Source organism: Mugil cephalus, chromosome 1, assembly GCF_022458985.1.
Source record: "Mugil cephalus isolate CIBA_MC_2020 chromosome 1, CIBA_Mcephalus_1.1, whole genome shotgun sequence".
In the NCBI taxonomy this organism is placed as follows: Eukaryota; Metazoa; Chordata; class Actinopteri; order Mugiliformes; family Mugilidae; genus Mugil; species Mugil cephalus.
Window position 1 is genome coordinate 21,901,416 of NC_061770.1, and position 26,224 is coordinate 21,927,639.

A 26,224-nucleotide genomic window follows, 5' to 3' on the forward strand; every position below is an offset into this window, starting at 1 on the left:
CTTGAGGGGTGAAAAGAAACAAAGTGCTTATGTGTGTACATGCTGCAGATTTTTCTGTTTACAGCTGGACGTAGTGAAGCGGCGCAGAGTAAAAAGACAAGTAAAAGCTTCTATTTGTGCACATCCCTCGCTTTAATACAGTGGCAATTACATGGGCAGCGAACAACCGATTCCGCAAATGAATCATCATCTTATAAACATCTCCTTCTAATTTGTTACAGTAAATAAAATGTAAAAAAAAAAAAAAAAAAGAAAGATTGAAAGAAATGTAACATTAAAAAGCCATCGATGATCCATTCTTCTACGGGGTCAGGTAACATTTCATGCAGTGTAAAGTTTCTGAGGTGTTTGACAAATACAACAGTTTTGATCCATCATGAGTTACTCACTTTAAAAAAATACTTACTTATAAAATAAGAAGCAGAATAAATAAAACAAAAAGAAGCTATGGCACATTTTAACAGACAGTAAGTCACATGTTTAAACGTACTGAAGGATCACTTTTAAACCATGAATCATTCCCTGTGTAAGTGTATAAATAACATTTTTTTTTTGGCATAAAACTCATATACATATATTATTTTCATGCGTTTCCTAAAATTCTGGCACAATGCTCTAAATACTACCGACGTACTATTTCTGTCAATGTTATACTAACACCTGTGATTTGTCAAGCAGGATAACTGGGACTAATTGAAGGGCTCTGGATAATCATAGGAACACATCAATTAAGACTCAGGTGCAGAATATATCTTCTGTACAGACCTCTCTCTCTGTTTTTAATTTTTTTGTTTTTTTTTTTTTAAACCGACAATAAATATTTGCATGGCATTGATAAATACAGGGAGGTTAAGATACATGAGACGGGGGTCAAAGCATCGTAAAAAGAGCTTTTCTTCAGGCAGTGGAGTATGGAGGGTTCTGAGATCATTATAAGGCGGGTTTAGAAACTACCGTTTAGATGGGACGTCCACACTAATGTTATTTTGGCACGAAAAGCGTAGTAAAAGTCCAGCATGGGTCGTATAAAGGTACTGAATAAAGTAGAGCTGACCTGAAAGCTAGGTCCGACTTTCCCCCTACCAATAAAATACTGGGTCTCTCCATTGGGAACGGATTAATTGGCTCCCCCTGGTGGCGTGTTCTCTCTTTACACATTAATGTTCTCGGCTAAAATTGTATACATATCGTACGCTATCACCTTTTGTGTTGAAGAAAATTGAGAAAATAAGAGCTGCGCATTTACTACAGTGGAACCCATGGTTTAATTAATCTAACCAACCTCTTCAAGCCTATGCTGAACATTATGTAGTGATCACACTGGTCAAACATGTTAATCATGCTCCGGCAGGGTTTGCATTGACCGGTTTCTTACTTGCTAGAGGATGAGATTCATACCACCAGTATCCTCCCCTAAAAAGATTAACCCTTAAAGTTTTTGTACGGATTAAACACACTGAGCTCTAAAATGAGTCGACACAAATCTCTCGAGCTGATCTCAGCTAACCAGCTGCTTGTCGCAGCTTCATAATTACCATATGGTCGCCTGAGTGGTACCCAGGTTATAATAAAAGTGTAGCTTACGCTCTATTATGGATCTGTAGTGAGGGATTAAAAATATTTAAACTAATTATGAGAGGAGGGGGAGGGGGCAGGAGGAATGTCCTGTAGCATTGCCTAAAAGGTGAGAATGTGTCTGCTAGATACACTACATGTAGGTAGGAAGGTGAGTGTGTGGGGGAGGAGCCAGTGGGAGGGGTTATACTGAGTGAATGGGGGCGGGGCTATAGCTGCCTGATGGGGGGGAGGTTAAGGGTGTCCAGAGCGCTGTGGTAGAGCTCCCTCAAAGCTCTCAGCAGGTGGAGACGACAGAACATCTGGTTGAAAAGATGAGGCAACGGCTCCTGGACGAAAGGAAGGAAGAAAGGAAGGATGGATGGATGGATGGAAGGAAGGAAGGAAGGAAGGAAGGAAGGGTTGAAATGATTAATGAAAAGGGAGGAAAGAAGGAAAGATGGAAGGAAGTTGAAAGAATTATGAAAAGGAAATAAAGGAAACATTGAAATAAGGAAGGATGGAAGGAATGAAACCAGGAAAGTAGGAATGAAAGGATAGAAAGAAGGAAGGAACAAAAAAAAGAAGGAAACAAGGAAGGAATGAACAAAAAGAAGGAAGGAATGGTTAAAAGAAAAGGAGGAAAGAAGGAAAGATGGAAGGAAGTTGAAAGAAGTATGAAAAGGAAGGAAGGAAATTTTAATTTAAGGAAGGATGGCAAGAAGGATTGAAACAAGGAAGAGAGGAATGAAAGAAGGAAGGAAGGATGTAAAAAAGGAAGAAAGGAGGGAGACAAGGAAAGTAGAAATGAAAAGAAAGGAAGGAAGGAGTGAAAGAAGGGAGGAAGTAAACAAGGAAGGAAGGATCGCAAGAAGGAAGGAAAGAAGGATAGGATAGGTGGAAGGAAGTTGAAAAGGAAGGAGGAAAATTTGTAATTACAGAAGGATGTATGAAAGAAGGAATGAAACAAGGAAGGGAGGAATGAAAGAAGAGAGGAAGGAGACAAGGAAGGATGTAAAAAGGAAGGGGGGAAGGTGGGAAGAAGGGAGGACGGAACAAAAGAAGGAAGGATGGAAGGTAGTAGTGAAAGAATTATGAAAAGGAAGGACGGGAGGAAAAAGAAGATATTTTAGAAAATAACATCCACAGTATCTGTTGTTGATCCAGTTCAAAGAACCAGCACAAAGTTGTTCAGAGTAACATCTGAACTTTTAACTGAAACACACAAACACGTGAACACATGAGAACGTCCTCACCCCCAGGACGTGGACTCTGTTGTAGTACGAGCTGAAGTCTTTACTGAGAGACACCAGGAATTTACAGATCTGAGGATCACAAGGAAACATTTATGAGTCAGGCGAACATCTGTATCAACGATTTATCTGTTAACATACAAACCTGCTCGGTCTTAATGTTAACTCTGGCCCCTCCCCCTTCACAGTCTAGCGCCTGTCCTGATTGGTCGAGCAGCTCGGAGAACGGGATGAGGTAATTGAACAGGAGAAGCCACTCGCCCTGTGAGTGAGGGCACAGAGACAACATGGTAGCATGAACACGGAGTCAGAAAAGAAAAGAAAAAAATAAGAGAATAAATCAGCACCTCTTCTTTCAGAGCAGAGAAGTCGAGCTGGGAGGCTTCTGGGATTTCTGGGTACAGACCTGCAGATAAACAGAACAGCTGCTTTAAAACGATTCCCACATTTCAGCTTGTTCAATATTGCAGGTACTGCAGAGCCTGGTGTACGTTTACCACTACGGAGAAATATTATACCTCTGCATGCAACTGGATCCCATAACCAATCAGGGTCATTTTGTTACAAATACAAATTCAACTCTATGGAGCTCAGGTGACGTGTATGACCACACAACACTACCCTCTGCTCTACTTCCACTAGTTACAAGCAAATGTTGGATTATACACTTAAATTTTACTCTGACAACTCTAATGGTCCCACAGGACTGCTTTACGGAGCGGTTGGCATGGCAACTGGTGGTCGCCACTATGTCACATCCTGTTTCTATACTGTCAAATAACTAACAAAACGCATCCAATGAATTCTCACATGCATCAGTGTTATATTAACTGCCTGAAATGAGAGAAACCGTCCTTGAAATACATTTTAGTTCGGCCCAAGTCCCAGCCACTAACATGGAGGGGGTGGAGCTTATGACCTATACTGCAGCCAGACACCAGGGGGAGCTCTACTTGCTTTGGCTTCACTTTTGAGGAGTCGTCCATGTTTATACAGTCTATCTCTTACCCTTCTCCACGCCTCTCTCGTAGCTGTCGAACAAAGTGTGCAGTCTGGCGCAGTTGTACATCACGAACACCCCTCCTCTCGGCCCCTTGGTCGACACGCCTCCTTCCTTCTGGACGTCCAGCGTCACCTAAACAGACGGCCATCAATCTTTCTGACTCGACCAATCAAATACCTCAGAGGCTTCAGAGACTCGCGCTGACTCACAGGACTAGTGTGGACCGTCGACAGCAGCTCAAATCTGACCGTGGCCGAGGTCATAACCTTAATGATGTTATCCCACGTCTGACCTACAGGGGGAGACATTTCACTCGCATTTAATTCACTGAGTTGACAGAGTAGAAACACACTGAGCATGTGCTGTACGTAAGCACACACCTTCTACTTGATCACCGTACTTCATCTCCGACGCCTCCTTCATCTGGCCTCTTCTCAGCCTAGACAACAGCAAAAAATAAAAAGAAGAAGCCTTGTTTAGTAAAGCAGGGTTAAAAATATGCTTATTAGTATGTAATATTTAAATTAGAACTGGGATTTCACAGAACAGAGGCGAGAGGTGCAAGAGGTGGGAAAGAGCAGATGGCAAGTGTGCAAGAAAAGACGAGACGCGGACTAAGAAGGTGATGTGTCTTACTGCAGGTACTGTGCAGCGGTGAGGTGAGAGCCAGGAGTCTTCACGGGCCCACACACAACATGTCTCTGCAGACATAGAAAGCAGAACATGTAAAAAAAAAAATAAATAAAATAAAATAAAAACTAAAAGACACAGAGTACCGTCACTGAGGGTGCTAAAACGTGAGTAGTCACCTGAGTGTGCGTCGCTCCGCTGGCTCTCCACAGCATGGCTATCTGCTGCTGGCGGAACTCGTCCTGACAGGAAGTGACATGTAACGCTGTCACCGTGGCTACCTGCGAAGGAAACGGCAAGGATACAGAAATTAACGCTATGGCTTTTTGTTATTTTTCACGAGACAGAATAAGGAAATCTGCAATGTGTGTTTATTAGGGATTGACCGATATGGATTTTTTAGGGGCCGATACCGATATAATAATATTATTATGTGGTCCGATTCGAGTCTTAAATAAAGACTGATTGATAACGCTCTTATGCAACAAACAAAATTAACAGTTAAAAATAGGTAGAGAACAAGCAGCGTGTCCATGAGCACAGGGCCAATGCCGATACCAGTAAAAAGTGCAAACATTATACATTCACCAGTACGACAATGCTGCACTTCTTCTCTTCGGCCTTCAGTTCAACTTAAGTGGGATATATTCGATTTTATCATGCAAACACAGTTTTTATTGACAGTTTTACTTTTGTTTTATTGCCTGTTTTAGCTAATATCTATTTCTTTTTAATTAACAGGGATTTATTCATATTTTTTTAAGACTAAATCCTTCATGACTCTTCTAATGTTCAGTTAATGTTGAAACAGCGTCAGAAAGGTGGTGATTCAACAGCTCTGCAAATTATTTGAAACTAACCCTTCCATACGATAACCGTTTAGTTAAGGTGTGTTGCACTGGAATGCATTCACTAGTGTACCTAATGAACTGGCAACTGTGTGTAAAGCAGGCTGTGTGTGCTTTTCTCACCGTGCAGTCAGCTGTGCATAGGTCCAGTTGCGCCAGGTGGGAAACGCTGTCACTGTGAACTGAAACAGATGGACGCAGAAATCTGTTAGCGGCTTATGTATAGAAGAAAGTATCTCTGGTAACATTTTATCAAACGCTATTTTTAAGACAGTAAATTAAGTCGCAGCGCTCAAACATGTTCATTGTTCAAGCATGGAGCAAGAGTTAGCTTAGCATCAACCAGTGGGGAAACAGCAGAATGTTCTCTTGGAACAAACCCGTTAACGTAACACAACCGGACAAACGGAAACTCTCAAAATTAGCAGCTCGACTGCCTCTGCGTCACCTGTGCAGGTGCCCAGGCTGGGGTCGTATCCCTGCAGGCCCTCCTCCTGGAAAACTCGCTTCAAGTTCACCCTGAGCGCGCCCTCATTCTCCCCCTCGTCCGCTTTCCTCCCTCCTCCTCCTCCACCTCCTCCTCCTCCTCCGCTGGTCCGCCTGCCTCTCTCCGTTTCCCTCTCTTTATACTGAGATCCCTCTAGCGCCTCCTGGATCTTCTCCTCCCGCTCCTCATTGGTCCAGTTGGCTGGAGCCGTCGGCCAATCGATCCCGAGGGCTCGCAGGAAGGTGATGATGTCGCTGTCTTCAGGAAGCGTTGGGCAGTAGGACACCCCAAATCTAGGACAGGTAAGAAGACTCGCATCATCGCACTTTATTGACGCTGCTCGATTGACTGCAGCTCCCTCTTGTCACCCAGTAACAGACTCACCCCTGTCTTCTCAGCAGCGCCCCCATGTGGTCAGCCAACAGGACGGTCCTCAGCTGGCCCAGACTCAGCGAATCCGGAGTGGGTGTTTTGGGTTTGGGGTGCAGCGCGGGGCAGTTGAGCACCACACAGCCCTGCCTCTGACTCGAGGGCTTCAGGTACTCCGTGGCTCCACCCGCCAGCACAGCCCCGAAGGCTGCGGCGCGGTCCACCCGCACCCTCAGACCTTCACCCATCACCTCCCCGCCGGCCACGGGGAGAACCCCGCTGCCACGCAGGGACAGGACTCTGGACATCACTGCAGGGGGGACCTGAGTGGATGCATGAGTTACAGAAACACAAATTTAACCGATCAGCTGTGACATTATATGTATTATTTATACTACTGCACAGGGCGACACAAGGACCCAGGTAAAAACAGAACATTTACAGAACATAGCAGCAAAACAAACTGGTGAGTGGAAGGATTACAGAGACTTCAGTAAAGGCTAAACTGTGACAGCTATACGATTGGTTAAGAGCATCCTCTGCAGCTCTAGTGGGGACTTCTTGGTCTGCAGTGGTCAGTACCTAGACATCAGTACCGAGGCATAACTGATGCACATGGGTAGAGTAGACCTGATGTTGTGGTCTGATCCAACAGACGAGATACTGCAGACCAGTCAGTGTGTCCACACTGACCCCCTGTCCATTGATCAAAGCGTCTACAATGGAAACCTGTGAACATCAGAACTGGACCACAGAGCGATGGAGGAACGTGGTCTGGTCTGATGAGCTGCTTTCTTTTTAAATCATGGCTGCTTCTCTGGGGAACACACAGGCACCAGGACGCAAGGAGGTTTGACACAATGTTGAGGTAGTGCTACATACCAGAGGAACTTCAACCTTAAAGTCAGGATCCAGGTTTTAGCAGAGGATCATGGATAAGATGGTCAATTTCATCTAGTGGCATCCCCCAGGGTCCACTCCAAAGGTGACTGAGAGACTTTACTCTGCACAACCTCGTGTTTTATGGCCCATGCACCTACAAAAAGGTCTTCTGAACTGCGTTTTGTGCAAACTCGGATGCAGAGCAGCCAGCTGTGCGTGTCTGCATGTGACCCATATTGTGCATCCGCCACTCACGGGTTAATAATTAGTGCCGCAGGCTGTTAAGAGTCTGGTCGATGTGGCTGGAGCAAAGTCAGCGGCCTCTTTCGACTCATCTCACCGAGCTCATCCCTTTTTAGCCCGAATATTTGGGGGGGACTCAAGTGGGAATCAGCTGAGCAGCGTTTTAAATCAGACAGTTCCGGTTCTTTTTTTCTATTGCTCGTGTCACATGTTGACACCTTCAGTCAACAAGAAAATATTGACTGCACGCGAACTCGTGAGGCATATTTTGTGCATTTTTCTTTTTCCTTTTTTGTGCAACTTAAACATAATATAGGATAAACACTGGTTAACCATTCAGGCACCAGCCAGACCAACCTGTCCGTCCGCATACAGCGTGTTGAGCATCGTGGTCGGAGACAAGAAGTCTCTGCTCCGGAGGTTTTTAGCGCTGCTCTCCTTGAACCAAAGCTTCTCCGGTTCGGGGAAAACCCTGTCGCCGTTCCCTCGGCTCGGTTCGGGGACATTTTCACGCTTGCCCCGCAGCGCGGAGCTCAGAGCCCGGACTGTAGGGGTGATCCGGAGGGGCGACAGCTCCTCGGTATTCTCCATCACCACCACCGCCACCACCACAATAACAATCACGCAAACAGCACTAGCACATTCACACTCTGCTCATATCTCCTGTCACACGGGGTTGTGTTGGTGCAGGCTGATGTCCGGTGGAGATATTCCAGCCCTGGGGTTGATTACTGGTCGATGTCAGATCCTGTAAACGAGGTCTGCATCGGCTGTTTTTCTCGCCGGAACTAATCCAGTAGGACCGGTGTTTCTGCTGGGACGCATTTTGTGTCGGACCAAGTGGCGTCATCTTGTGTTGAGTAGCGCAACTGCAGTTTTAAGCATATCATATGTACACAACACATAAAATATTATTTAAAACCTTATAATTAATCATATATGGCTTAAAGTATGCGGACACTGGCCAGTTCATTAGGTACACTTAACAAACTCAACTACCTCAACCCACCACTCTCTATGAGTCTGTTATACAAGAAAAAAATATAAATATACAACCATTTCTATTTTATTTGTCCAACTCATGCAACAGACACTTATTCACATCAGGTTATTATTCAAGTGTTCTCTAATAACAGTCCATGGGGCAGCTTGCTTATTTTCACAGTCTTTAAGGGTTGGAGTTGCTTTTTTCCTTTGACAGTAGGTCTAGAAAGTCATTCAGTCAATTATGTTTATTGTAGCAGTCCTGCTTGCATATCTCTAAGTGTGATCCTCTTCACAGACAGAAAAGCTAGAACAATGATTTGTTGAGAAGCCTGACTCTTTCATTTATATCTTCCACTCTACTTCCCAATAAACATACAGTAGTTTCATCTGAAATTACAGGATTATTTAAAGTGAATGTGACTTTATTTACTTCTTAATGGTTAAGGATTTCATTATAGGGTTTGACTAAATATACCCCAAAACAAATAAAACATCTTATACAAAGTGCAACATTGATGCTTGAGCTGGACGAATCAAATTATTTGATGGTTTATTACATGTTTTTTTTGTTTGTTTGTTTTGTAAAGTAAAAAAATATATATATATAATATAAAATTATTTCAAAGGTTTTGATGCCTAAATTGTCCTCAAATTCTAGAATGACACAGCTATTCTGTTTTTATTCACCAAAATGTGCAATAATTTTAGTGCAATAACTTTCTACTGTATATTTTGTATGTTAATACTTCATCAAAGTGCATATCTTTTAGTAATAATAGTGTGTACATGGTATTTATTTCTCCTTCTCTACTGCTACATAAAATGCTTAATATGTTCAGACTATATAGAAAAAGTTGACTTAGGGAACTTCACACAAGAAGTCTGATGTACCTGCACTTTCTTACATGTGCAAATAGTAATAAAGTTTAATTCTAACACAACATTCATTGTACACATATGATATGATGAGTAAGAAAAATACCCAAGATATAAGCTGCGTATATGTTATCACTAATACTGCTGGATTGTATTGTGTTGTACCGACGCGTGGTCCTATTATTTTGACAACCCCATTGCAGTCGTTGGGCTGGGTATCAGAAACGCTTCAGTCGTTAATTGAATCCACTTAAACAGCACCACAAACCACATCCCTCAAAATGATCATCCAGTCGAATCACCACATTTCTGGTGCTGTTTCAACATCAACTAAACATTATAACAGACATGAAGGAGGATTCAGTACTAGGCTGTTATATAAGATCAGTTTCTTTATGGTTGTTCTACATTTATTTTTCATATACAATTTATTGGGGCGATGCATACACAGAGAGTGGGCACTGGTGGAAGCACTCAAACAAATAGTGATCATTTATAACATTTCCCGATCACCCTGGGAGTTTGGAAGTGATCTGGTGATATCTGATTTAAATTGATTTGATCTTCATTTTCTCAAACCATCAACACATAAAAGCAAGTAGAAGTTGCATCAATATCCAACAACAATATAAAACAATTCCTTAAGACAAAAAAATATTAAAAAAAGGGAAAAAGAACATAAAATATTAATCTAGTTCAAGAAGGGACGGGATGAAGCTAAGCTTTTCTTGTTCTGCCTCCTCTATATCAGATTGTTACACACAAAAACATTATTTTGAACATTCTAAACATTAAAGATGATGTTTTACAAAGCACCCAGCCCACCTGCAGAGATGGTCCTTATTTTCAGTCCCCTTAATTTAGTATAGTGTACACATTACCCTGCATCATCACAGACTGTTATGTTGAGTAAAAAAATAAAAAATAAAAAAACATAGACCCAAACACAGGACTCAGATAGTTTAATACACAAAGGAAACAAAAACAAGTGCACAAGGAGATCTCCAACAACTGTTGGTCCATACGAAAACTTGAGCCCAGTCCAAAAGACGGCAAACTGTTGACGCTGGCTGACACTGACACTCAGACATGGGCTGAGGTCAAGTGAGGAACAGGTGCTAGCAGATGCTTAAATACAGACTTGACTGGATGGCTGAGGCAAGCGTGACGCCCAGCAGCAGCTGCAGCTCCACAGGACAGGAACGCAACCAGGCAGGCCAGAAGAGGGCGACACAGCACACCAAATCAGTAGCGTCACAGTCACAGGTGCATCTACTCATCCCCTCACACATGTTCACACACCAGTGCCGTGCACTGGGAGCAACAACTGGGCGTTCAGTGTCTTGCTCAAGGAGAATTTTTCATGTGGCACATTATGGAGGTCGAACCACCAACCCTCTGGTTCATGGACAACCTGCTCTACCTACTGAGCCATACATACATTTGTTTCCCTCCAGACTCAATATTCGCCCACACACCCAAACACAGCACAACCTTACACACACCTCCCGCGTTTTGTAGATGTTCTGTCCCAATTGTTTTGCCCTGTCTGTTTCAAAACCTCCGTGATCAGATGGTTTTCCCCAGAGCCCAAATGTCAACCCATCAAACACATTTGGGGTGAACTGGCAAAAACTGACCACAGGCCAACGTCACATGCTGTAAATCAGGGGCTAAAGTTGATTTGTTCAGATTGATTTTATAATGGGATATCAGGGGTCATTACGCTGGGTTGTATGTGGCCCTTTCCTGGCTCAGGATATAGAGGACTGTGTGGCTCAGGGTCTCAAAGTAGATTTGCCTCCAGGAAGCAGAGGACAAAGGACTAAAAAGAGAAGCTAAAAGAGTCAAATTTAGATAAGATTTTATTTTTGTGTTGTATTTATTTTTGCTGTTTAATAGCATGCGCCACGCTCCAGTCCAGTTGGTGGCGCTAATGCACTTTAAGCTGGTTTGCCAACCGCCACTAAAAACAACAGAAGAAGAAATGCGGAAGTTACTGGGATGTAAACAAACCCGGTCGTCTCTGTAGAGATAAAACTAATGAAATCATCCGACTGAAGCGTTAAACAGTATTGTGTTGTAAAATAACTAATCGGTGTCCTACGTAGACCCATGTTTAGAGGCTATAAAACGCGTACGTGTCCGTGTCAAACGTACAGGCCGCCGCGTTGCTTTTGTGCCAAACTGTCTACATTTTAACATAGTCACGGGTGTCGGTGGTCCTCCGCCTGCTGACACCATGCCTTATCTGGGAGGCGAGGAGACGGTGAGGGACCTTAGGAGAGCCCTGTCCAACCCAAACGTCCAGTCCGACCAGCTGCGTTACAGGAACACCATCTTCAAAGTCATCAGGTTGGTTCCTCGTCCCTCACCTGGACTGTTCCGTGTATTTCAGCCTGCGTTTATGCAGCCCGCCCATCTCTTCTGCAGATCAGATCATAACCGAATTAAACACACACACACACACACACACACAAATATATATAATATATATTGCTGGTAGCTTTTACTCGCTTTACATTATTGTAAAAAATAAATAAATAAATAAATCCTTGTCAGTGCAATTGGGAAGGACTAACCAATTAATGAATTGGTGTTATTACAATGTTAGAGGCAATGAATTGCTCTGAGTCATTTCTAAGATAAATTTGTCCATCTTCATCTTCTCCAAATTGAATATTTCATGGTTTCCACTAAGGTGGGTATTGGCACAGACTTCACAATACGTATCATGATGCTTGAGTTGCGATACAATTACTATATATATACTATGCGATACTATAATAGGCCTAATACTGATACCATTATTATGATATCTTGCAATATTCCACATAGTTGAGTCAATATTAAATATATGAAATGCTGAGCAGAAGCACAGAAGTCGTTCATGACTGACCCAAAACATGACTTTTAAAATCAATATCAAGACATTCAAAATTGATTTTGTATCGGAAGAAAAGGTATTATGATGTGTATATATATATATATATATATACATATATATTTTTTATGTTATCAATATTTTTTTTCCCACCCTTAGTGTCCCTAGTTTCCACAGAGAGTAAGCTCGACAGTGTTTTTTTTGTTGTGTTGTGAAATGAAAAATGATGTTCGGCGCTTGTTTGTTAACAGCGCTCAGTGTCGATTCTTAGTTTCTGGGGCGCACAGGCTATTCCCCGAGTCCAAACTAATGAAAGAGTCAGTTTTATTTAGCATTGCTCTGCTGCTGTTAACTCAGATAACCTCACATCAGCAACAACCAGGGGACTATTCATCAAGTCTTGTGGACTTTCTTCCACGTTATTACGATTGAGAGCCTCGCTGTGCAGATCTGAGGCTGCCTCTCTGTGTGTAACCATCAACCATTTATCTAGAGACAGCTAATCAAATTAACGTTTTGCTTCCTGACAGAGTTTGCTCTAAGCCGCTGTCATTAGTAAACTATCACAGGCAGAAAAAGCTCAAAGGGCCGATATGAGATCAGTCTTTTAGTTCATAGTGAATGAATGTACAGTACTTCCCTAAAATGCTGTACTTTTCTGTTAAAAGGATGTGTGTTGGTGTGTGGTTGGTGTCAAAGTGTTAGATTGTTAGATGTTAGATTATACACAGTATGTAATTATTTTTAGAAATTGTTTTTCTGGTCCCATGTACCGCTTTATGGAGCGGTTGGTATGGCAACTGATGGTCACCATTGCATCACATCCCGTTTCTGTGAGGTGGCGCTCATGACCTATTCTGCAGCCAGTCACCAGGGGGAGCTCTACTTGCTTTTGCTTCAATTTTAAAGGAGTAGTTCAACCTTTCATATTTATACAGTCAGTGGTCCTGACTCTGCTCCCTTTTGTTGTTGTACATTCTATCATTGCTCAACTCTCCATTTCAGGACGATGTCTCAGGGTGTGGATGTGTCCGGCCTGTTCAGCGAGATGGTAAAAGCGTGCGCCACAGTAGACGTAGTCCAGAAGAAGCTGGTCTACGTCTTCCTGTGTTCCTACGCCACCTTGAACCCTGAGCTGTCCCTGCTGGTCATCAACACCCTGAGGAAAGACTGCCAGGATCCCAACCCCATGGTCCGCAGCCTGGCCTTGAGGAACATGACCAACCTCAGGTAAGCTGCCGTATAACTGGAGTCCAAGCCACCCCTCTCTTGCCCTCCGTTGGTGTTTGACTCCGTTTTCGTGCGCGCCAGGTTACCCAGCCTCGCGGAGTATGTGGAGCAGCCTCTGACAGCGGGACTGAGAGACCGAGCAGCCTGCGTCCGACGAGTGGCTGTACTTGGCTGGGCCAAACTGCACAATCTCGTATCCAGCTCTGAGATAGGTGTGGTTGTGTCCCTTGTTATTATTCTTTCTTGAAGATTTTGGCATGCAGGGGTTATATAACAAACCGTAGTATGAGTGAGAGCTTTTGATTATATCGATATAAGATAAGATAACATGTACCTTTATTTATCAGGGTGACTGAACAGCAACAGAATAAGACTTCTCATCTTATTCAAATCCATAAGACCTGTCGTTTGCCTTTGTACCGATGGGATTTGTTCCCTAAACGAAAACAGCGCTCAGAGTATATAGTAATCTGATCTGACCACTGGAGCTAAATAAGGCTGGTAGATAAATGCACAACTCAATAAGGTAGAAAGATCTCAGGAACCTCACATGGGGTCATCTGAAGTGGCACGTATATTATTCCATGTCCAGACAAAATTTAGGAATGGGTGACGCCACGGTCAGCGATTTAAAAATAACACCCACTCGTTCGTCTGTTTCTCGCCGAACGTAGATACTGTACGATCGCTTCAGGCCCACAAAACATTGCGTCCATGATTCTTCCAGATGCTGCGGTGGTGAACGAGCTGTACAGCCTGCTGAGAGACCCGGACCCCGTGGTGATGGTGAACTGCCTCCGAGCTCTGGAGGAGATTCTGAAGGAGGAGGGGGGAGTCGCTATCAACAAACCCATCACCCATCACCTCCTCAACAGGTCGGTCCCGAGCTGGACGCCAGGGAAGCTTACGCATGTGTTTATGTTTTATTGTAGTTTAAATCGCAAAATCTTTGGTTGATTAGACATTTTTTAATATATTTTATAAGATTTCCCCCCACAAATTGAAATTTCTTTCAATAACATGAATCCAACTTTAATACAGCTGCTTAATACTGAATACAAAATGATAATAATACTGTATATATTTCCTCAAAATTTTCTTCTTCTCTTCTTTAACTAGCTTGCCAGACCAGTTTATTTCATTTATTTTTATTTTACAAATCATTTAAAACCCAAACTTGGATGTAACATATTTCGACAGCAATTTTTGTTTTAATTTCTTTTTAAAAACATCAGGAAAGTCTGTGTGGAACTGCTTTTTTTTTGGGAAATGATTACGCCCGGGATGTTCCGGGCTAATCAAATCATTAGGGTGGTGTTCATGTGGTGATGGACAGAAGAGTGACAGCGACATGGAGTTGATTATGTTTACAACAGAATGAGTCTGAAAAAAGCAAGTTAATATAATAAAAATAATCCTGCTGTTTAATTAAGATGACCTCCCATTAGGAACGACCAGGGAATAATTCAGCAAGCCTTTAAGTTTTATAACGTTGTTTTGTTTGCACGCTTTGTGCTCTGTCAGCGTATATTTCAAATTTTCTTGCCTTGTATTTTCTTGTCTTGTCACTGTGCAGGTCTAGGCATGTGTCTCTGCGTGTGACCTTCAACCATTCATCTACAGACGGCTAATCAAATTAACGTCGTCAAATTGCTTCCTGACAGAGTTCGCTCTGAGCCGGGGTTATTAGGAGACCAGCGCAGGCAGAAAAAGCTCAAGGGGCAGATATGAGATCATCTCTTTCAATCTTATTATTGGGAAAGTCGGTGAATGAATGAATGCGTAATACTTCCAAAAATGCTGCATTATTCTGTTAAAGGATGAGGCTCAGAGGAGACTGTAATTCTCTGCCTGCAAACAACCAAATCCCTTGAAAAAATGAACGCCGCCAACGCTTTCTGACTTCTTTACCCCATCTGTGGCAGCAGGCTCATTTCTCCCTCCTGATGATGATTTTTATCTTAAGCTTTTTTTTTCGTAAAAGCAGACAACAGGGGTGAGACGCACAGAAATAACTTGGCGACTTTCCCTCGCAGGCTGAAGGAGTGTGACATCTGGGGTCAGTGTGAGGTGCTGAGGGTCCTCCAGCGCTACCGCCCCCAGTCAGAAGACGAGCTCTTCGACATCCTGTCCCTTCTGGACGCCTCCTTGATCAGCGCTCACCCACCGGTCATGGCCGCCACCCTCAGTCTCTTCCTGAGCCTCTGCTCCGGCCTCCCCGCGGTCAGCCTGGCGGCCCTGGAGCGGGTGCGGGGACCCCTGCTGGCGGCCTGTGGGAACAGCTCCAGAGAGATGAGGTTTGCCGCCCTCTGCCATATACAGGTCAGTGTGAATGGTCTTTTAGTTTTGCCGCCGTGGCAGCTGTAAAACACAGCATCTCACATTTAGAGACCAAGAGTCCAGATTTCCACTGGATTAGTGTCAATTAGATGTGTTTCTTGGACCTAGAGGTTTTTACTGCTTTCATTTATACTCAGCAATTCTTTGTCTCTCTTGGTAAAGTCTTTATGTAGCAGTTCCACCATAATGTCCTGATTATCAGCGCTGTCTCCTGCAACACTTGATGCTGAGATGTTCAGGGAAGAGTCTGATCACTTATGAATTTGACACGTAGCAAAGGGAATTCTTGGTCTTCCATTCTCACGGCGAGAGGCCGGCAATCGATGGAACCTGTCTTGAAATTTTCCTGAACATCACAGCTGATTTGCTCCCAAGCAAATGAACAAAACAAAGTCCACTTGTCATTACTACATATTTCTTTTACATGCGATTTTATTGTTCTTGGGCTGCATTTGCACAAGTACTGACAGGACAGGGATGTTTTTATATATGTTGTGTGCGTGTGCGGTGTTGTGTATGTTGATTGCGGAATCCCGTGCAACTCTGTAAAAGAGGAAGAGCGAGGTAGGTATGTAAATACAAGGATAAAAGACAAAGAAGAAGAAGACCGCGCAACTCTAAGAAACAGGAAGATCAGGAAAAGATAAGTAAACAAAGGGATAAAAGAGCAAAAAAAGGAAGAGAAACAACATCAATCATGAAAACATTAATCCTCATTATAGTCATGAAGGATATGAGAGCAGTCATGGACATGGTTTGTCTGTGATAAACAACAGTGAAACATGATGACAAAAAGGGTTATAATTTGACTGGACAACATTATTTGCATGAGGGATCCTTGTCGTTTACCTGAGCGTTTGTGTTTCACTTGTTCTTTATTATCGTTGTTTCCTCAGTGGAATTTACTGTATTTTTTTGTCTGTAGCTGCTGTTGCGTTCCGTCCCCGGCATGATGGGTGCACACTACAAGCGTTTCTTCTGTGGCTATGCTGAGCCGGCCTACATCAAGCAAAGAAAGATGCAGGTAATAATTAATTGACTCTGTTTTGCATTTCCGCATTTTTATTACCCCTTCTTTTATACCGTATGAGTTCTGCTTTTTTTTTCTTCTTTTTTCTTTGCTCTAACCACAACTTGACTGCAATCAGTTTGTTTGTTTTGTTTTGTTTTGTGACACTTCCCTTTTTTATGCTTGCACTGACATTTCCATAAATGTCTGGCGTGAAAACCCCCAAGTACAAATGTGCATAGATAACCTTCAGTTTAACAGAGGAACCATTGTAGCGGTGGAATGGCGAGAGCACTTCCATCCAGGAAAAGACGCCGTTTTCTTTGTAGGTTTATTTAGCCTCTGCTCAGGTTATCTCCAAGTGACCCGCCCACAGTTCACAGACATAGTGTTTTAGATTGAGTGGTGAATGATGATGGCCATTGTGTGGACAGCAGTCGATATGGAGTTTATTATTTATTCCCTATCGTCACTTTATCTACAACTTGTGTCCCTTTGTTCTTGTATAGTGGTTGTGTTGTCTCTGTCGTATTTAATTTATTGGTTCTTAATTCTTTAATTAATAAAGAATTAACAGGGTTCCTACGCAACTGAAAAGCATGGAATTTGATTTTATAAATTCCCAAGTTTGGAAAAGTTTGGAAAATTAAAATGAGTATATGGAAAAATATGCATGTTTTCAGGACTGTTACCACTATTTTCTAAAACATAAAATTATGAATATCTAAATAAATAAATGGATCGATGTGTTTTTTTTTTTTTTTATTTAAGGCTCTTGACAACACAGTTAAAATGTTTGCGTGAGAGCACACAGTCGACTACATAGATGATCGTATGATGGATGATCAACTTATGTGTATGAGCTACATTACCTAGCTTTAATCTTCTGAAAATTATTATTATTATTTTGATTGAAAAAACAGACATAAATCTCTTTTTTTTTATGGGAGTAGACCAAAACTTTGTTTTTGAGCTGCTCGCAGCCATGGAGCTTCTACAGTGACCCCACACAGGGACAAAATCAGAATTCAACAGGCAGGTGCATCAATGTCATTGTGTAAATTAGCGTATCGATGTGGCATTCCTGTTCACATCAAAGCTGAGCCGAGATAAGATAAAATCCGGGGTCGATTGCTGGGCCCTTTCAACGATGAACCGATTAGAACCGACGAGCAGCAGCGCGCTACTTTTAAAAGTATTAAAAGAGCTGTGGCCTCTGCAGGTTCTGGTGGAGCTGGTGAATGATGAGAACGTGGCGATGTTACTGGATGAACTGAAAGGATACTGCACCGATGTCAATGCTGACACCGCACAGGCTGCAATTTCAGCCATCGGTAAAAACACACACACACACACACTGGTGCTGTTACATGGTCTAAACTCTGTAAATACTGTAAAATATAGATTTATAAGATCTGTCTTGTCCTCTTGTCCCCTGCACGCAGGTCGTATTGGACGCAGCTACAGTGACAGATGTCTAGAGATCCTCACTGGGCTGCTTGGACTCAAACAGGATCACATCACTTCTGGTAAAACTCACACTGATATACAGAGAGAAAAAAATGTCTCCTCTGTCCTTCTGTTTCACCACATCCTCCTCCTCCTCCTCCTCTCAGCGGTGGTGCAGACAATGCGTGACCTGGTGTGGGTGTGTCCTCAGTGTAGCGACACGGTGTGCGTCGCTCTCGAGGGCTGTGAGGAGACGCTGCAGGATGCCGAGGTTAGATGAATGCGGTCGCACAAACACATCACCAAACGTCATAAACTGAGTCTCATCACTCAGACGTCTGCTATCACGGGATTATCTGCTACTTTGACTGGGTGGAAGTCACCGTCCTGGTTTTTAGTTCCGGGACCTAAAAACTAGGGCAGCAAATTCTCTCGTAATCAGTGCAAGACTGGGTGTCAGGATGTGACATTAGTACTATCCCCTTTTGTTTTACCCGAGAATTTGTTGTGATTCTTCAACCTGTTTTAAATTAAATATTCACCGATCGGCCACAACATTATGACAATAACATTCAACCATCTTGCGACGATTCATTGTTCTGCTGGGAAACTTTTGGACCTGGCATTCATTCGTGTGGATGTTACCTAGACATGTAGCACACACCTAGACCAGACCAGGCACCTCTACTGCATAATAATGACACTCCTTGATGGCAGCAGGCGTACACACAAAAACGAATTAGGAACAGCTAAAAAAAAAAAACAAATAAAGAACAACAAACACTGAACCAAAGGGGCTATCTTATCTTAAATGGGTAATTGTTCTTATTAGGTTAATTAACCTCATCGTAAATATATATTTTTTTTAATACTTAAATGTTGAGAATCATTTGAAGGTAATGAATGGAACCCATGGGCATCAACAAAGAATAGGATTTATACTTTCCAGGGCCTTTACTGCAGCTTTCTTCAGCTGTTTTTGTGGTTCTTTCTGCCTCTAGTTTTGTCTTCAAGTAAAGCGTGTGCTCGATTGTGTGGAGACCCAGTGATTTGCCTAGGTTGTGTCGTCATTCGTCTTTTAACCTGTACTACTAGAATCCACGCATGCACGTTCGCTTCACTGCGTCTAACAGACACTGGTCTGGTGGGTTTTTTTGACAGTCTAATTATAGCCTGTGATGCCCATTGCATGATAATATGAATTTTTCTAGGTCGGCAACACACCTTCCTCCCTGCACCTTGGTAACATGTGAAAATACATCAGTGCAGTGGAGTAAAAAAAGAGCTTTTCTATTTCTACTTCCATCAGGATCCACACAATTATGTGTGGAAATTAGAAATTAAGAGGACGAGGATGCTCATCAAGAGATGGTTTGGTGTCACCTGGTCCCTTCTTATAAGCTGTATCGAAAACAAAATGAACCCTGATCTTAAAAGTAGAGAGGATGTCTGCTCTCCTGAACCCAGCCTGGGAGCTGGTTCCATAGGAGTTTTTTTTTTAGGGACCTTAATCTTCCACCTCTCATCCTTCATTAGGGCAGGCAGGCCTTGCTGTGGTTGCTGGGTGTGTATGGCGACCGAGTGTCCAGCGCCCCCTACACTTTGGAGGTGTTCATTGACGGGGTGAGGAGCGAGGCTTCTCTGGGAGTCAAGATGGAGCTGCTGACGGCCGCTACGAGGCTGTTTCTGTGCCGGCCCGCTGAGATGCAGGACATGCTTGGAAGACTGCTGCACTACTGCATAGGTGTGTGTGTCTGTTTATCTGTGTAAAAGGGGAGATAAGAGATTCAAGAGATGAGATAACCCTTTTGTATGTTGCAGAAGAGGAGACGGACATGAGCGTGCGTGACCAGGCCCTGCTTTACTACCGCCTCTTGCACTGTGGGATAGAAAAGACGCGCAGGATCCTCCTGGGTCGGAGGTCAGACCCTTCCCTGGGTGTGTTGATCGGCCGCCCTGCGGAGCCCATCAGCCAGTGGGCCTCCAGCTTTAACACTCTGGAGCCCCTGAAGCAGAGCAACGTGGAGGCAGAGTCGACCAGCCGGGGAAGCCCTGAACACGTGGCCTTTGACCCCAAGACAAACACCGACCTCTCAGACACACTGAATTGCAGCCGAGTCGAGGCGGCGCATTCAGGTGAGTGCTGACGTCGTGGTGTCTCTGTGTGGAGCGCAGTAAAACTTTTGAAACCTTTAGGGCAAGGAGAAAAGTATGAACAAAGTGTTCACGCCCATAGAATGAGTATGTGAGCGATGTGAAAAAACAAATGCTCCCAGCTCTACGGTAAAATCATTATTTTTTATTTCCTGTTTGAATATGAGGATATCTTGTATGAAGGACTGAAGCAAACCAACAAATACCCAAAAGGTTTGGCCGATTATAGCCCCAGCCCGACCACAAACCACTGGTTTTTACATTTGAATTGGTGCCAGCTCATAACCACATGTGATCATTCACTCGTGCTGGTGACATATGGCTGTTGAGAACATGTTATGGTTGCTTCTCAGTCAGTCCACCTCTGATTTATTTATTTATTTATTTTTTTAATGCTCAGTAGTTTGAATCCAAGGTATCCGTCCGGTCTTTAAAAAGTGTTAAGAGTTGATAATATAATTTTGGGGAAATTAAGACCCTTAAATGTATTAAAAAGTATTTTATGAGGCCAAAAACATTGGAAAAGTGTGTGAATTCATTGGGTTCTGCTCAAGGTCTCTTTCCTTGGGGAGTTTTTTCTTGCCAACGTCGCCCTCAGGCTTAATCTGGAGGCTTCAGGTCGGTTTTTGTAAAGCGTCTCGAGACGATTTGTATTGTTATTGATGCTATGTAAATAAAATTGAATTGAATTGAATTGGTTTATTAAAAAACATAGATGAGCGCCAGAACTTAAGCAGGTGGAAATTCAGAATGCACCTTATGTCATGGCGGCAGCCACAAGGCAGTGGTCCATTGCTATCTTGCCAATGCCAGTAGAGCGCCACCACAACCTAGCTGATTAATGTTACACTGTCACGGTAGCTGCACCTGGCGTGACAGCTATGAGCATGTCATGACCAAACCTGTCTGAGTAGGACTTTTGCTTTTATCTTTAAAAGGTTTTATCTTGTGTTTTTTTAACAAAGAAAGCAGGTAGTTTTAAGATTTTAAGATTTTAGGAAAGCCTTTTTTTCTTCTGTGTTCTGCTTTGTTGAAGAGCAAAACAAAGTCTTCTCCGATTGCTCGTTTAATTGATGGAATAATTGACAGACCTACTGACAACACTGTTGTGTATGCGTTAAACTAGTTTTTAGTTCATACAAGTGTTTACACACTAAACATGTGTTCAAACTTTGCCTTAGATTTCTTCTCCCAGTCTGTTTGCATTCTGTTGTGTGATAGACTTTATCGTAAACTAAAACTTTTAAGTTAAAGGTGTAAAACTGAAGCCGCGCTGAGGTATTAAAAGATTGAGAAGGTCTTGAAAATGCCTTAAAAGGCTTTTGAAATTAACTTCAAGATTCCCGTATATACCCTGGAATTGTATTTTCAGTGTTCATGGTGTTGCCAAGGGAGTCTTTTATTTTTACTGCCTCACACACACACACACACAACATGACTAATATGTCTGCAGTAGAATATTCAGGATGTTTAGATAAGAATTACATTAACTTGTTTGGTTTCAGCTGCTGGTTTTTATAACCTGCTTCTTTGGCCTGCAGTTTCCCTACTCAAACAAAATGTCTTTGCCTAATGGATTGAGTATCTGACCGACGTGAGAAGAAAGGCTGCAAAGCTGATTAAGTGTTGAGCTCAAGCCAAAGAAAATGATATTGCAGAGATAGGAACAAAACTTTACTATGAAACAGCAAATTGAGGTAATTTGCATCCTTTTCTACACCGCGGTATACCTCACCACAAATGTATGCGCAAGAAAGGATTTCTGGTATCTGGCTGCAGGTTGTGGATTAAAGAAATAATTTCTCACCATAGAAATCCTTTCAACTTGTCAAGTATGTTCAGGAGCCCGGGGAGCACCGTCAGTGGACTTGTGCCAGAGCTGGTCTGGTCTGGCTGGATTCCCGGGCCCTGCTCAGGAAGGCTGCTGAGAAGACACAAATATCTTGGTTTTCATTCTACTAAGTTGCACTGTTTTTGTCAAAGCGTGAGGAATGTTTTGATTCCTAAGGTTAGGGTCCAGTTCTGGGAATTCAGTGCCATTTTTAGTCACAAATCTCTTTGTCTGGCACTCATTCTAACTCCTTTCCTCCCTCCCCACTTCAACCTCATCCCACCCTCTGTGAGCGGGTTCCTTCCCATGACCAACATTCGGCTGCCCTTTTATGCACTCTCCTGATTGCCTCCTCTCTTTGTCCTTTGCTCGTCCTCTTCCAGGCTCAGACAGTAGAGCCGCTCAGCGTTTAGGCTCCTCTTCTGATGGCCTGGCTTCCAGCACTGCAGCCTCCTCCCTAAGTTTGTCCCTGTCCCCGGCACTCAGCCCAGAGGAGTTTGAGCGCCTGTGGCTGCAGCGACAGGACTCGCATGATGAACGAGGTAATGAAATGGAGGAAGGTTGAATTGCAAATTGCAAATCACTGAAACTTCTCCTTCATTTGACAGGAGCTTAGTATCCTGCCAAAAAGCCTTGAGTGGTGGAATGTACCCAAGGAGAACTTAACTCATGTACAAACCTGAAATACTTGATTTGAGTAGTTTCTGTCTTACTTCACTCTTCTACATTCTTCTATTGGGGTGTCACACTGCTCGGCCTCCCCATAACACTCATTACAAGTTCAATGGTTAAACCTCAGATTCAAGAGGTAGAATGTGGATTTTATCCTGGATGTGGAACAATGTAGCATCTCTTTATGGTCCCATAGTTGCTGAGGGGGGTCATGGGAGTCTACATGTTGATCAAAGTTAGAGCTGTGACCTCAACACTAAGTCAGACACTTTCTCTGTGGGTGTAGGTTTTTGCCAAAGCTGACCATTGCCTCCAATTATTTTTATTATACTAGTGGACAGGATCTCCGAGCACAAATTATGCGGCCCTGTCGGCTCTTTTCAGGATCGTGCCATAGAGCATGTGCTGAAATAATTTGCATGGAGCACCTCCTGGAAAAATAGTGGCAAAATTGAGCAAGAGGTAAACAAGTGCGGCAGCAGCAGTGCCAGGTAAAAATTTTCCATTTACCAGTCGATCTACGTTCTTAGTCCTCACCACCGGGTATGAGGATGCTTTCTGGGCGCCTCCCATTTACCGGGCATGGGAGGTCCAGGGGTTGACCCAAAATGTGCAGGGATGTCTAGAATGCTTTTGGCTTCACACTGAGCTCGTTGTTGCTGTAATCCAAGTTCAACTTTCAACCTCAACTTCCTCCCAGCCCCTTAAAACTGAGAACTGTCTTCAGAGTGAGGGAGGCGTTGTTTTTAGCATTAACCAGTTATGTTTATGCACTTTTTATAGAATAAAACATGAGCAGAAACCAACTCATACGTTAGAGAGACAGAAAGAAAGAGGGAAGTGAGACAAAAATGAGAAGAGGAAGGAAGCAGGTCTGCGTAGATTGGGGGTCGGCAACCTTGAACACTCAAAGAGCTATCTGGACCCGTTTCCCACAGAAAAGAAAACACTGGGAGCCACAAAACCATTTTGACCTCTAAAATGAAGATAACACTGCATATATAGTTTTTTACCTCTATGCTAGGCCTGTGTATATAAAACTACAGTATGGCTTACTTGGGTCGAGAAGTTCAGTAAATTATGGGCTCAGTGTTTTTGGTTGATGTGACAACCATGAGTCGTGTGGCATTCAACGTCATTCAGTTGTTGCGTAGCTCTTCTTTGTTCGCTGTTGAGTGAATAGTTGCTGCTATTCGGAATAAATGGTCTTAAGGCTGCCTCCACAATTAAAAATCTTAAAGCCTGTGTTAAATATGTGCCCTTTTTACCTTGTCATACCTTAACCCTTCGACTGGCATTGTAACCTTTTTTTGAAGTAGACAATAAAATGCTTAATTTCTCATTTTCTACCTGTTTTCTAACCATTACTAGTCATTCAATTTGTAAGATACACGAATTTGAATTATATATGCATGTAAGCTATGGCTTTTATACTTTTTGAGATATGGCACTTTTGAACAGATGAAAGTAGCTCGAAAATATACATCATACAGCTTCAGTATTTATATTGTAGGAATCTGTACATTTGTGTCAACGCTTTAATAATATGTCAAAATACTCAGTTTGCATTGCACGCTAATAATATAGATTAAAACTGAATGGTATTTAATCGTGACTAATTGTATTTCTTAGTGTGGAAATCAAAGGGAAAGGGTTAACGCCCAATCTGTCCAATACCTAGAATAAGATCTTATTTGTATTATATTCCTTGTTTCCAGTTGCTGACTTGTCATTTTCCTTCTTCTTGTTTTGTGACAAGGTACTGGGAACACAGAGGAAGAAGAAGACTCCGTGTGGACGGAAGAACATGTTCCATGTCCAGCTGTACCGCACTGTTCCCCACAAAGCCTCCAGGCAGCTCTGCAGCTGGTCAACATCCAGACACTGGCCTTCACCGCCCTCAACACACTCCCCTGGAGGGTTTACTTGTACACACACACCCATCACACACAACCGCCTGACACGCCTCACAGCACACTCATATTAGGAGAGCTGCTGTACACAGGAGAAGCAAATCAGGAGGCTGGAGTAAACAAATGCATGATTTCACATGAACAGGAACAGGTGGAGAAGCAAATGGAAGCAACAGCTGACGTGCAGGACAGGGGAGAAAATGAAGAAGAAAACCGGGTAAAGATTACTCTTAAGCAGCAGCCAAGGGATGACAAAGCTCTCAGCGGGTTTGTGTCAATCCTTACTACTGTCCTGCACACGCTGTCCTCTGAGAGAGGTTAAATATACACGGACATACATGCACTGTATTTGCTCCACGATACAATAACTGGCCAAACCTGTGCTTCAAACATAACTGAATAAAAGAAACAGGAAATACCTTTTTGTTGTTCTCTCATTGATAAATTTTATGGGCTGTGACAACAGGAATTTACATACATGCGAACTAAGACCTCATACTGCTTCGTTTCATTTCAAATAAAATGTTCTCCACAGAGAATTCATCAGAGAAGGAAGCTTCAGCCGAGGTCAGTTAATCTCCTTAATTTGCCTTTTCCTTCCAGGACCCAGTAAATGTACCCAAGTTAACAATTCAGTTTTAAGTTTTAGTTAAGTTTCAGTTTTGAGTTGGCCTCACGAGAGCCGCCGAGATCATTTTCATGTGGGAACTGGGGGAGTTCCCACACGCTGTTTAACTGCACGCACATGCATTGACGATGGCACTTTACATTTACATAACTCAAAACCGGAAAGTATGGGTACAATTTTGTTATTTGTGATAGGGACTGGATTATATTTCATTTCTTACATTTTGTGAGGATTATCTCACTGTAATAGATGACTAGATGTAAATGCAGACATTTAAGATGGTAGTAAAAGATGATAAAGGTTAAATATGGATTAAAGTGCTTAACAAATATTGATCTAATATTTTGGGCCTCTTTTTTAATGTGTTTCAAGGACATAGACAGAATTTATTGTAATAATAAGTACAAATAATGAAATGTGACTGCTTTGACTCTGCACAGTAAAATAAAAAAATATAAAATACACAGCAGTAGACTAAAGGTGCTAGAAGTGGGTAAAATTCTCTATTTTACAGTACAGTATAACATACAGAGCAAATTCGATTGTGAAAGAGTATATGTGGTATTAATAGCAAGTCTGTAAAGTGGCAGCACAGTTGTTGACCCAGTGTGATGGATTTAATTTAAAAACAGTGATGTGATGCAAATTATGATGTATGTGAAACTCATTGTCCTTTTGTACAGTGTTTAACTGTTAAATGTTGAGGTTACCCTTTGGCTCGGAGGAAGTTATCACCCTGGCCTTTAGTTTCATAAACTAGAAACTACTGCTAGGGTGCTTTAACTCGCTCAGCCACAACATTAAGACCACTGTCACGAGAAGCATTTAAACCACACCAGATATAGATATATATGTAGCAGCCACCTAGACCACACCAGGCACCCCCACCCTGTAGCAATCACACTCCACACCCTACAAAATACCAGGAATAATGTTAAGCCTGATCGGTGTATTTATGAGTAATTGAACAGGTCTGAAGCAG

General features: G+C 42.7%; 2 protein-coding genes across 2 annotated transcripts; one reads left to right on the forward strand and one right to left on the reverse strand.

Annotated features, from left to right (window-relative positions):
* Nucleotides 1–533: 533 nt before the first annotated feature.
* dalrd3 (DALR anticodon binding domain containing 3) lies at nt 534–8,052 on the reverse strand. The gene is made up of 13 exons (XM_047573032.1): nt 7,627–8,052; nt 6,160–6,467; nt 5,737–6,068; nt 5,412–5,470; nt 4,620–4,721; nt 4,447–4,511; nt 4,191–4,249; nt 4,020–4,102; nt 3,816–3,942; nt 3,155–3,213; nt 2,953–3,069; nt 2,811–2,879; nt 534–1,904 (listed from the first exon to the last, which is right to left on the reverse strand). Exons 1-13 carry the CDS (start codon nt 7,858–7,860, stop codon nt 1,785–1,787), a joined length of 1,734 nt encoding a protein of 577 aa, XP_047428988.1. The 5' UTR covers nt 7,861–8,052; the 3' UTR covers nt 534–1,784.
* Nucleotides 8,053–11,102: 3,050 nt separating this feature from the next.
* ap4b1 (adaptor related protein complex 4 subunit beta 1) lies at nt 11,103–25,034 on the forward strand. Its single transcript, XM_047570996.1, has 13 exons — nt 11,103–11,487; nt 13,022–13,246; nt 13,328–13,458; nt 13,974–14,121; nt 15,283–15,568; nt 16,512–16,610; nt 17,818–17,929; nt 18,041–18,124; nt 18,212–18,315; nt 19,581–19,788; nt 19,866–20,180; nt 22,413–22,571; nt 24,461–25,034. The coding sequence occupies exons 1-13, from the start codon at nt 11,375–11,377 to the stop codon at nt 24,934–24,936; spliced, it is 2,460 nt and encodes an 819-aa protein (XP_047426952.1). The 5' UTR covers nt 11,103–11,374; the 3' UTR covers nt 24,937–25,034.
* Nucleotides 25,035–26,224: the final 1,190 nt, after the last annotated feature.